The sequence below is a fragment of the Oncorhynchus kisutch genome, linkage group LG4 (assembly GCF_002021735.2).
Source record: "Oncorhynchus kisutch isolate 150728-3 linkage group LG4, Okis_V2, whole genome shotgun sequence".
NCBI classification, from domain to species: Eukaryota; Metazoa; Chordata; class Actinopteri; order Salmoniformes; family Salmonidae; genus Oncorhynchus; species Oncorhynchus kisutch.
In genome coordinates, this window is record NC_034177.2 from 81,422,365 (window position 1) to 81,433,198 (window position 10,834).

General features: G+C 47.7%; 1 protein-coding gene across 3 annotated transcripts in view; it reads right to left on the reverse strand.

Annotated features, from left to right (window-relative positions):
* LOC109890061 (disks large homolog 5) overlaps positions 1 to 10,834 on the reverse strand; it is a 97,525-nt gene that overhangs the window by 28,159 nt on the left and 58,532 nt on the right. For all 3 annotated transcript variants that reach the window (XM_031823767.1, XM_020482024.2, XM_031823768.1), the window contains exons 9-19: positions 10,594 to 10,824; positions 8,724 to 8,908; positions 8,334 to 8,459; positions 6,476 to 6,608; positions 6,188 to 6,315; positions 5,902 to 6,077; positions 5,640 to 5,743; positions 4,234 to 4,326; positions 1,462 to 2,511; positions 809 to 929; positions 310 to 463 (exon numbers count right to left, since the gene is read on the reverse strand). In XM_031823767.1, the coding sequence (XP_031679627.1) occupies positions 310 to 463; positions 809 to 929; positions 1,462 to 2,511; positions 4,234 to 4,326; positions 5,640 to 5,743; positions 5,902 to 6,077; positions 6,188 to 6,315; positions 6,476 to 6,608; positions 8,334 to 8,459; positions 8,724 to 8,908; positions 10,594 to 10,824 (2,501 nt within the window). The remainder of the gene's footprint in view (positions 1 to 309; positions 464 to 808; positions 930 to 1,461; positions 2,512 to 4,233; positions 4,327 to 5,639; positions 5,744 to 5,901; positions 6,078 to 6,187; positions 6,316 to 6,475; positions 6,609 to 8,333; positions 8,460 to 8,723; positions 8,909 to 10,593; positions 10,825 to 10,834) is intronic.

Here is a 10,834-nt window from a genome sequence, read left to right on the forward strand (position 1 = left end):
CTTCACATGTTGTTCAACGTTAGCTAGCTAAGATTGAGGGGAGAGCATTTAACCTAGCTAACATTAGCATTGCTAGGTATTTTTAACAAACTTTCCTTACTAATAGCAACCTTGCCATCTGTCTAAAGTAAATTTGACTACATTATAATGATGACCAAGTTGTTTCCTATGAATTATTTGCCTACTTCAGCAATGGCATCATATTTTTAAGCCACTATACTGTAATTTAGACGAAACAGTCATTTGCCCCCGTTAAGAATGACTGGGCATCTTGGTTTTCGGGGCAGTTATTCTGTCTGGGGTAGTTACCTGTGGTGTTGGTTGTTGTGCTGGTGTTGGCAGATCTGGGAGGAGACAGAGGGACAGTTGTTGGTGTGGACTCTGTGGCTGCGGACTGTGTATACTGGGTTCCTCATCACAGCAGTCACTGCTGGACACGGGGCCAGGCCACGATGGGCCGAATCTGACAACACAACACACACTGGTTTGAGAACATTACCACACTGGTTAGATGGGAGGAACACACTGGTTAGATGGGAGGAACGGTTAAGAGCATTGGGCCAGTAATTCGCTGGTTCCAAGCGGACAATGTGGAAAAATATTCCATTCTGCTCTTGAGCAAGGCAGTTGACCCCCAAGAACAACTGCTCTGAGGACATGGATGTTGATTAAGGCAGCCCCCCGCACCTCTCTGATTCAGAGGGGTTGGGTTAAATGCAGAAGACGCATTTAAGTTGAATGCATTCAATTGTACAACTGACTAGGTATCCCCTTTTCTTTTTGATGCGTGCGTGCGTGAGAGACTCACTTGCAGACAAGGTACCGTTGTAGACTGTGGGGCCGAAGCCCACACTCTGTCTGTGGAAGCGGTTGGGGGAGGAGCGAAGCATCTCTCTGGGCTCTGGAGAGTGATCATCATTGGAGTAGCTCTTGTGATTGACAGATACAGAAATCAATTAGTTGATTTGATAAATGATGATAAACAGAAACAGCAGGTGAACAGCAGAAACAGCAGGTGAATAAGGAGAAGAACCCATTTCAGAGTGTTGGGATGACAATCACAGTTCAATAAGTTCAATAACCAGGAGCAGAAACAGGAAGAGGAGACTAAAGGAGCCTTTTGAGAGTGTTGGGACGGGACCACAGCCCCTGGCTCAGCACTGTGAGACATGGTCTGCTTATTGCCTGGAACTCTGTGCAGAAGTATCAAGCAGTTACTCTCTTTGTGTTTTGAGACATAAGACGCATCTCTATAGTCTTAAGTGGCATCCTCTCCTCTACTCGATCACAGTTGATGTTAAACATAGTCTTGGAAGGTGCACGCAACATAAGAGGGTGCCTTCACCTGTTCAGTCCTTTAACGTCACTGTAGATGGAGGAGAGGAAGCCTTTAGGGTAGACTATTGTGACCGGCCCTTGTGAAAAGCACTTTAGATAGCATCACATTAATAACAAACTGACCTGGAAGGAGGGCAGGGTGATGGACTGGGGGGTCATCCTACGTCTGAGCGCTGGGGCAGATTTAGGGCGGGGCCTCTTTACCTCAGGCTCCTCACCCCGGGTTCGCCCAATGTCCTCGTCACATGACTTCCTCTGTGTCAGGACCTTCCCGTCCAGGAAGTAGTGGTTCCCGTTCCTGTCCCTCTCTCGTTCCCCACTGCTCTCCCCCATAACCATGGCAACAGCCTCCCCTTTGTCCCCGTCGGAGGTAAGCGTGCAGTCGGAAGCAGAGCTGCTCTGCTGTTTGTGTTTGAATTTGAACGAATCGTTGCGGGTGGGCGGAGTCGGAGGTGTGGGTGTGGCCGTAGAGGAGGAGGAGAAGAGAGACTCCATCTTGTAGGGCTGCGGGGAGTGGGCCACCAGCTGACTGGACGACAGGAACTCCATCTTGGAAGACTGGGGCGCCGTCTCAGGCCGTGGTTTGAAGGCATCCGGGTTGAAGATAGACTTCCTCTGTTTGGGCGACTTGAAGATGGACAGTTGGGTCGGAGTCATCGCTGTGGTCGTATCCACGGCGATGGACATCCCACCTACGATCACCTTGGGCCAGGTGCCACCACTTTGCTTCCTCTCCAGGGTGGTCTCCATGGTGATGCAGTCGGCAAGTTTAGAGGGGTCATAGGTGATGGGGGGTGGGGGTGCATTGGCATAGGGGGACCCAGAGCAGCACTCCTGGAAGGCGCTGGGGCCGTAGCGGCCCGGGGGACCCAGACCGAGGTCAGAGGACGGCCGAAGGCTGGTTGAGTGGAGAGACACCATGGAAAAGGGCTTCCTGATGTCCCCGTACACCCCCATCCCCTCCTCAGGTTCACCTGCCCCACCCTTCCTCCTCTCTCCAGGGATGTTGACGTTACTACCCCCCCCTCCTGTGTCAGGGCAGAAGATGTCTGTCTGCGTGGAGCTGTTGTGTTTGAGGCTGTTCCTGGAGAGTACCTCGGAGAGACGGCCGTTGGACGATGACTCCCGCAGGCTCTCGAAGATGCTCTGGCCCGACGAACTGTGAGGAAAGAACTGGGGACATACGAGGACAGAGAAAGAGGTGTGTTAGGAATAGTGAACACATTTACTTTCCCCCCCTAAAAAAGTATTACACTATCCTGATATCTAGCCACTGCAGCGCAGTGGAGGCTGCTGAGGGGCAGCTCATTACGGCTGGAACGGAGCAAATGGAATGACAATAAACAATGTGTTTGATACCATTCCAATGATTCCACGCCAGCCATTACCTGCCTGTCCTCCCCAATGAAGGTGCCACTATCCTCCTGTGCAGTGCATTAGTATCTAAAGTGTTTGTTATTGAGAAATTCAAATGAGTACTAAAATTAGTACCCTCTGTAGCATTTCTCTGCATATATCAATGATGTTGCTCTTACCGCGGGCGATTCCCTGATCCACCTCTACGCAGACGACACCATTCTGTATACTTCTGGCCCTTCCTTGGACACTGTGCTATCTAACCTCCAAACAAGCTTCAATGCCATACAACACTCCTTCCGTGGCCTCCAACTGCTCTTAAACGCTAGTAAAACCAAATGCATCCTTTTCAACCGTTCGCTGCCTGCACCCGCACGCCCGACTAGCATCACCAGCCTGGATGGTTCCGACCTAGAATATGTGGACATCTATAAGTACCTAGGTGTCTGGCTAGACTGTAAACTCTCCTTCCAGACTCATATCAAACATCTCCAATCCAAAATCGGCTTTCTATTTCGCAACAAAACCTCCTTCACTCACGCCGCCAAACTTACCCTAGTAAAACTGACTATCCTACCGATCCTCGACTTCGGCGATGTCATCTACAAAATGGCTTCCAATACTCTACTCAGCAAACTGGATGCAGTTTATCACAATGCCATCCGCTTTGTTATTAAAGTACCTTATACCACCCACCACTGCGACCTGTATGCTCTAGTCGGCTGGCCCTCGCTACATATTCGTCGCCAGACCCACTGGCTCCAGGTCATCTACAAGTCCATGCTAGGTAAAGCTCCACCTTATCTCAGTTCACTGGTCACGATTGCAACACCCATTTGGCCGCCTTTCCTTCCAGTTCTCTGCTGCCTGTGACTGGAACGAATTGCAAAAATCGCTGAAGTTGGAGACTTTTATCTCCCTCACCAACTTTAAACATCTGCTATCTGAGCAGCTAACCGATCGCTGCAGCTGTACATTGTCCATCGGTAAATAGCCCACCCAATTTACCTACCTCATCCCCATACTGTTTTTATTTATTTACTTTTCTGCTCTTTTGCACACCAGTATCTCTACCTGCACATGACCATCTGATAATTTATCACTCCAGTGTTAATCTGCTAAATTGTAATTATTCGCCTACCTCCTCATACCTTTTGCACACAATGTATATAGACTCTTTTTTGTTTAAATGTTTTTTTATTTATTCTGTGTTATTGACTTGTTTATTGTTTACTTCATGTGTAACTCTGTTGTCTGTTCACACGGCTATGCTTTATCTTGGCCAGGTCGCAGTTGTAAATGAGAACTTGTTCTCAACTAGCCTACCTGGTTAAATAAAGGTGAAATAAATAAAATAAGGTTGTTGCAGACTCAAGGATAACTAAAATGCAAGGCCAGTTTGCGGTAAAGTTTAGATTAACCTTCAAGTCAAAGCCCTATCCTAAATGAGAACGTTAAGTGGCACCACACTGGCTGGAGGAGAACTTTAAGCCACTGCGTATTGAAGGAGCTTAGTACAAGGGGCTAGTTTAGATTCACCTTCATGAGAGAGAGGCTTAGAGAGTCCCTACAGTTCCTCAGCAGAGTCTCGCACTCCGTCACCGACTTGTTGTCCAGAGCGATGCCGTTGATCTGGGGAAAACAGAGGACACGCTCAGAAAAATACTACTCAAACTACACCTTTCTCAAACACACGTTCTCCTAGGTTGAGAATGAACCTAACCCTAAGAGATTCTCTGCCCCCGAAGAACAGTGCTAGAGACTGCATTCTGCCTTCCTTCCTGCTGCAGCGGCTCTTCTATCAGAAACGCAGGCCAGCGGCTCTTCTATCAGAAATGCAATTCCCACATTTCAATGAGAATAGGACTGAGGCGAATGATAATAAAATACTGTGGAGGGGAGAGGGGCGCAGGGAGGGAAAAGAGGACATTTGGTAATAAATGCAAGCCTGAGTCTTTTCTAAAAAGAGGTCAGACTAGTGAATATTTAACACTACTGTTTGAAGCAGTTTATTCCATCTGTGGGACTGACAGCTTAGTCTGAGACATTGGAGTAATGAGCATTAGTATATGCAGATTGTGCACTGACTGCATGTCGCTCTAGGGTCAGCGCGTTCAAGTCCTTTCCCTACTAACATCATTAAACATCTACCGTATATGCGAAATATAACCTGCTACATTCATTAACAACTACAAGGACATCGTATAAGATGATACACAACCATGATTGACATCTGCAGGCATCTGATCCAATGGTCGCTAATCACTAACACTGAGCAGTCATCTCCCATATCAGCTAGCCTGACTTTACTATTTAAGGTGAGAGTATCAACTGGGTGTATCCCAAATGGCACCCTAAGCCCGATATAGTGCATTACTTTTGACCTTGGCCTAATGTGCTCTGGTTAAAAACAGTGCAGCATGTAGGGAGTAATAGGGTGCACTACTGTGACACAGCCCTGGTCTGCCATTAGAGGTGAGTGGGGAGACATTAAGCCCAGTAGCTTTATTAAGCAGTAGAGCTTCACCGTCAGGATCTGGAGGATTATGCTTTCTGCTGCAGTTGGTGGATCATGATTAGAGAGCAGGTCATTCTGCTAGGTAGAGTGATGACTGGCTATGATTCTGTCTGCCACTAAGTCACTAGAGACATACATGGAACAGGGGTGAAATCAGGTGAAAGAAAAGGAGGGAGAGGTTGGAAGATAATGGATTAGAAGAAGAGGAGTAGAACAGGAGAAGAAGAGGAGTAGAACAGGAGAAGAAGAGGAGAAGAAGAGCAGGAGAAGAAGAGCAGGAGAAGAAGAGCAGGAGAACAGGAGAAGAAGAGGAGGAGAAGAGGAGTAGAACAGGAGAAGAAGAGGAGTAGAACAGGAGGAGTAGATGTAGACGTGGGAGGAGTAGACGTGGGAGGATGAAAAGAGGTGTAGGAGAAGAAGGACTCACAGCGATAAGTCTGTCTCCGACTGTCAGAGATCCCTCCCTGGCAGCAGGACTCCCCTGGACCAGGGCCGTCACAAACACGCCACTCTCCAGACCTATACCGCTGTCTGGATTAGAGAGAAGGATACAAAGATATAAAAGCCATATCCACTAGATGGAATATTATTAAAAGGGATGCATCATAAGGCAGAGTTCAATATGGAAGGTGCCAGAACACTCATTACCAACGTTAACTCTAAATAGAGTTTGTCAAAAAAGCTGGTACCTTTGTGTCCGATTAGGTTGATGTGTATGGGGGTGACCAGCCTCCCTCCCAGAGACTTCCTCCTGCGCACCACCATGTTGATCAGTCCGCCTCCATTAAGCACCGCGTTCACCACCTGCTTCCTGTCCTTATTGGTCAAATTCACATCATTTAACTTCAGCAGCCAATCGTTCACTCTGAAAAGCAGGAAGTGAAAACGTGTTATTGGAGATGAGGAAAGAACAGGTTGTGTTGAGTGATGTTAAAAGTAACAGATGGAAAAGTTTTTTTTAAATCTGAGAATTACCTTAACCTTCCATCTGCAATACTTCCTCTGTCAACTCTTGTTACAAATATTCCACAATCTCCTGGTAAATACGGATCATTTACCCCTTCTGCTATGTCAAACCCAAGTTCCTTCAAATCCATGTCATCCTGCAGGAAAACATCTAAGTTTAATACACTGGTTTTCTATACATCGGTTCAGAGACAATGTATTTACCAGGATTTGGAAATCAATTTCTCAAATTATGAAATCATGGGCAAATAATAATTCAATTAAATCAATAAGAGTAGTTGATGTCTCTAGACTGACCCTGTCCTTCTCAAACTCCACCACCTCAGTCTCCCACTCCAGAGAGTCTGTGTCGATAGCCGAGTCATGGGAGCTGTGTGCCATCAGCTGACAGAACCTTGCCTCCTTGTCCAGCTGGCTCTCTATCTTCTCTCTGAACACAGTGACAAGACACAGGTCAGGAAGTGATATCACCAAGTATGTGAGGATGGCTGGGGGTTGTTTCGAAGCATCTGGAAGTTGGAGAATTTAACATTTTTCAAACACCTGAAAAAGCTTTTTCCTGCAATCTAGATCTATAATCATTATGCTACCTTCTATGTAAAAAATATGTCACATTTTCCAAATATCTAAGCCTACCTCTTGATCGGTCTGTGTCCTCCTGACTTGTGGTTCTTTATTAAACAAACTACATTTGCTTCTCTGGTAAAATCTAGGTAACACATTCAAAAGAAAGTGAGACTTACTCAGCAAATGTAGTTATTGCTCATTTTTCTAAAGTCTACCAACCTTGCCAGCAGGAATGCCAGCTAAAATTGAGTAGCTATCTTGTCTAAACTAACTTGATTGATAGCCTGAAATTGGTTCTTGGTAGCTAGTTATGAAGTTGGGAAAATGTGGGCTAGCTAAAGCCAACTTTAGAAAATTGCTAGGTGGCTAGTAGCACTACAACAACAAAAATTTGGACAAGTCTGAGGGGGCAAGTACCCCTGTGCCTCCTATGGGCATGACGCCTCTGCACACAAGTCATGAAGTGACATCCCGGAGCTGGCTAACATTAGCCACTAGCCATGCAAAATGAGTGTTGGCAGTGGTGAGCTACAATCCTGCAATCACAAGGAGGTGTGATGTAAACAACGAATCAGATTACCCACATGATCTCTGTGTAGTAGGCTACCAGAGTTTTTCAACCTTTGCTTAGTATTAGCACGCTAAAGTAGCTAGCTGACTGTGCTGTTGTGATCATTTCCATCTGCTTGGAGCCTTCCTCCCAATCCCTCTGAAGGGTATCGCTCCTTGGCCCTTCTTTGGTAGCCAACTCAGCCGTCAATTGGTAAGTCTCTGCTCTCTCTTTTTGTGTGTGTTCTGTAGGTTCCTGCCTGTGCTAGACTAGTTGGTGTTGTACTCTGGCCTACTACTTAGCCATGTTGACCATGGTTGGTTGGCTAGCTAGCTAGCTAGCTAGCGTCTGCAGGCTGACGGGGCTAGCGTCTGCAGGCAAATTATGACGGCGCTAGCGTCTGCAGGCTGACGGGGCTAGCGTCTGCAGGCTGACGGGGCTAGCGTCTGCAGGCTAACGGGGCTAGCGTCTGCAGGCTGACGGGGCTAGCGTCTGCAGGCTGACGGGGCTAGCGTCTGCAGGCTGACGGGGCTAGCGTCTGCAGGCTGACGGGGCTAGCGTCTGCAGGCTGACGGGGCTAGCGTCTGCAGGAATTCTGATAGGAAAATAGAAAAGTGAGGTGTAACTTTGCATTGGGGATTTTGATGCGTATAATAACGCAAATCCATACATTCATTGTAGTTGCGTTTATGCTACCTACCATTTAAAGATGCTGCAAGTCCAGCAAGTCAAAAAAGCGGTAGCAAGATCATATTCTGCAGTGTGTAAAAGAAAGTTTGAAGGAGAAACTGGCCTACGGTGGCTGACTGTCACTAAAATACATTATGTCCTTATGAGGCAGAGGGGGTCGTTGACTTGAAAGTCTAAATCTTACTATTTTCTTCTTCGTCATAAGGAAGGAGGTCGACCTCTCAAAGTCACAAGAAACAGAAAGAATTTAAAATGGCAGTCACACACTGACCAGTATTCACATCAATACAGAGGGGATGACAAAGTTGAAAGTGTGTGTGTGTGGTGTATAAAGACTCAGGGACTCACTTGAATTCTTTCAGTTCCCGTGACGAGTCGTTCTTCTGCTTCCTCATGTCGTCAAGGTTACGCAGGGCGTCGGCCAGATCGCTGACTGCCCGGTCCCTCTCCCTACGCAGGTTATCACACAGCGTCCTGGTGGGGCAGGATATGACATCGTCAAGCATCAGCACAGTTTAGTCTGTTAATATTCCTTGCATCCCCTCTCCTTGCTGCCTTCTCAAAACGCATTGGGGAAGATCCAAGGTTTCCACTCTCTGACCATTTACTCCAATGCGGTTTCAGAAGGGGGCAAGGAGAGAAGATACAAGGAATCGAATAAAGACTAATTAAGAGTGAGTCTACCCCACCTTTTCTTTTCCCTCTCTCCATCCTCCCTTCTCTCTCCCCTGTACTCACCGTATGCTCTCTCTCTCTGCCACTATTTTGTCTCTCTCCTGGAAGGCCCAGTCACGTCGACACTTGGCCACCTCAGCCTCCTGCGTGGCCTCCTTCAGCTCCTGGGACATGGCTTCGTACTGCTTCCTCAACACCTCCATCTCCTTGTTGACACGCTCTATGTCCAGGGTGGCAGAATCTTGTTTCTGTCACACACGCACACACAGGAGACATGGACACACGCACACAGGAGACATGGACACACATGAGACGCGGACACAAGAAAAAAGCGGACACACAGGAGACGCACACACAGGAGACACGGACACACACACACACGAGACGCGGACACAAGAGAAAAGCGGACACACAGGAGACACAGACACAAGAGAAAAGCGGACACACAGGAGACAGTTAGTCAGTCACTTTCCAAAATGTTCCCAGGTTTCTCAGTAATCCCAGTTGGAGAATTCCCACAATCAGAAGGAAATAACCAGAGAGGAAATCCTCCAACTGGTATTTCTAACACGATATTTTAAAGGTGAACTCAGCGATACGACGTAGATATAGAAAGTAAACAGCATAGTGGGTCAATTTAGAGGGTTGAAGCGAGGCTCAACTTCTCCGTCGTTTTGGTCTCCTGGCGTCCACGCTGTGACAGCGTGACGCGAACATGTGCACATGAAGTCTTGCAGCTCGCTCATCTCAATATCTCCAGTGCTGCTCGTGGCAATGTCATTTCGCTGAGTCGGCATCCCGACTTTTTAAAATGTATTTTACCTTTATTTAACTAGGCAAGTCAGTTAAGACGGCCTAGGAACAGTGGGTTGACTGCCTTGTTCAGGGGCATAACGACAGATTTGTACCTTGCCAGCTCGGGGATTTGATCTTGCAACCTATCGGTTACTAGTCCAACGCTCTAACCACTAGGCTACGCTGCCGCAGTGTAAACCGTAGTAGGAGGGCCATCTAGTGGTCTGAACAGGGAAGTTTCAGCAGCAGCATTAATCTAGGGGACTAAATCTGTTTTAGGGTCATTCCACTGACATAATCCAATGGTTGACAGCTTATGGGATACTCCAAGCTCCATCATGTGTCTGACCTGTGGATGGGAGCGGTCACTTCATGTGTCTGACCTGTGGATGGGAGCTGTCACTTCATCATGTGTCTGACCTGTGGATGGGAGCTGTCACTTCATCATGTGTCTGACCTGTGGATGGGAGCTGTCACTTCATCATGTGTCTGACCTGTGGATGGGAGCTGTCACTTCATCATGTGTCTGACCTGTGGATGGGAGCTGTCACTTCATCATGTGTCTGACCTGTGGATGGGAGCTGTCACTTCATCATGTGTCTGACCTGTGGATGGGAGCTGTCACTTCATCATGTGTCTGACCTGTGGATGGGAGCTGTCACTTCATCATGTGTCTGACCTGTGGATGGGAGCTGTCACTTCATCATGTGTCTGACCTGTGGATGGGAGCTGTCACTTCATCATGTGTCTGACCTGTGGATGGGAGCTGTCACTTCATCATGTGTCTGACCTGTGGATGGGAGCTGTCACTTCATCATGTGTCTGACCTGTGGATGGGAGCTGTCACTTCATCATGTGTCTGACCTGTGGATGGGAGCTGTCACTTCATCATGTGTCTGACCTGTGGATGGGAGCTGTCACTTCATCATGTGTCTGACCTGTGGATGGGAGCTGTCACTTCATCATGTGTCTGACCTGTGGATGGGAGCTGTCACTTCATCATGTGTCTGACCTGTGGATGGGAGCTGTCACTTCATCATGTGTCTAACCTGTGGATGGGAGCTGTCACTTCATCATGTGTCTGACCTGTGGATGGAAGCTGTCACTTCATCATGTGTCTGACCTGTGTGTGTGTTACCTGTCTAGCCTGGTAGTATTCTCTCAGTAGCTGTTCTTTCTGTATGATAGCCTCTGTCCTCTCCTTGCGGGCCACGTCTCTCTCCTCCCGGACCGTCTCGATGTCTTTACAGGCCTGGCTCAACTCCTTCTGGGCCTCAGCCTTGTCCTTCACCTCGTGGCAGTACTTCTCCAACAGCTCGTTCCTCTCACAGATTGCTCTGTCCCGGTCCACCAACGATGAGTTCAGCTCCTAAAAACAA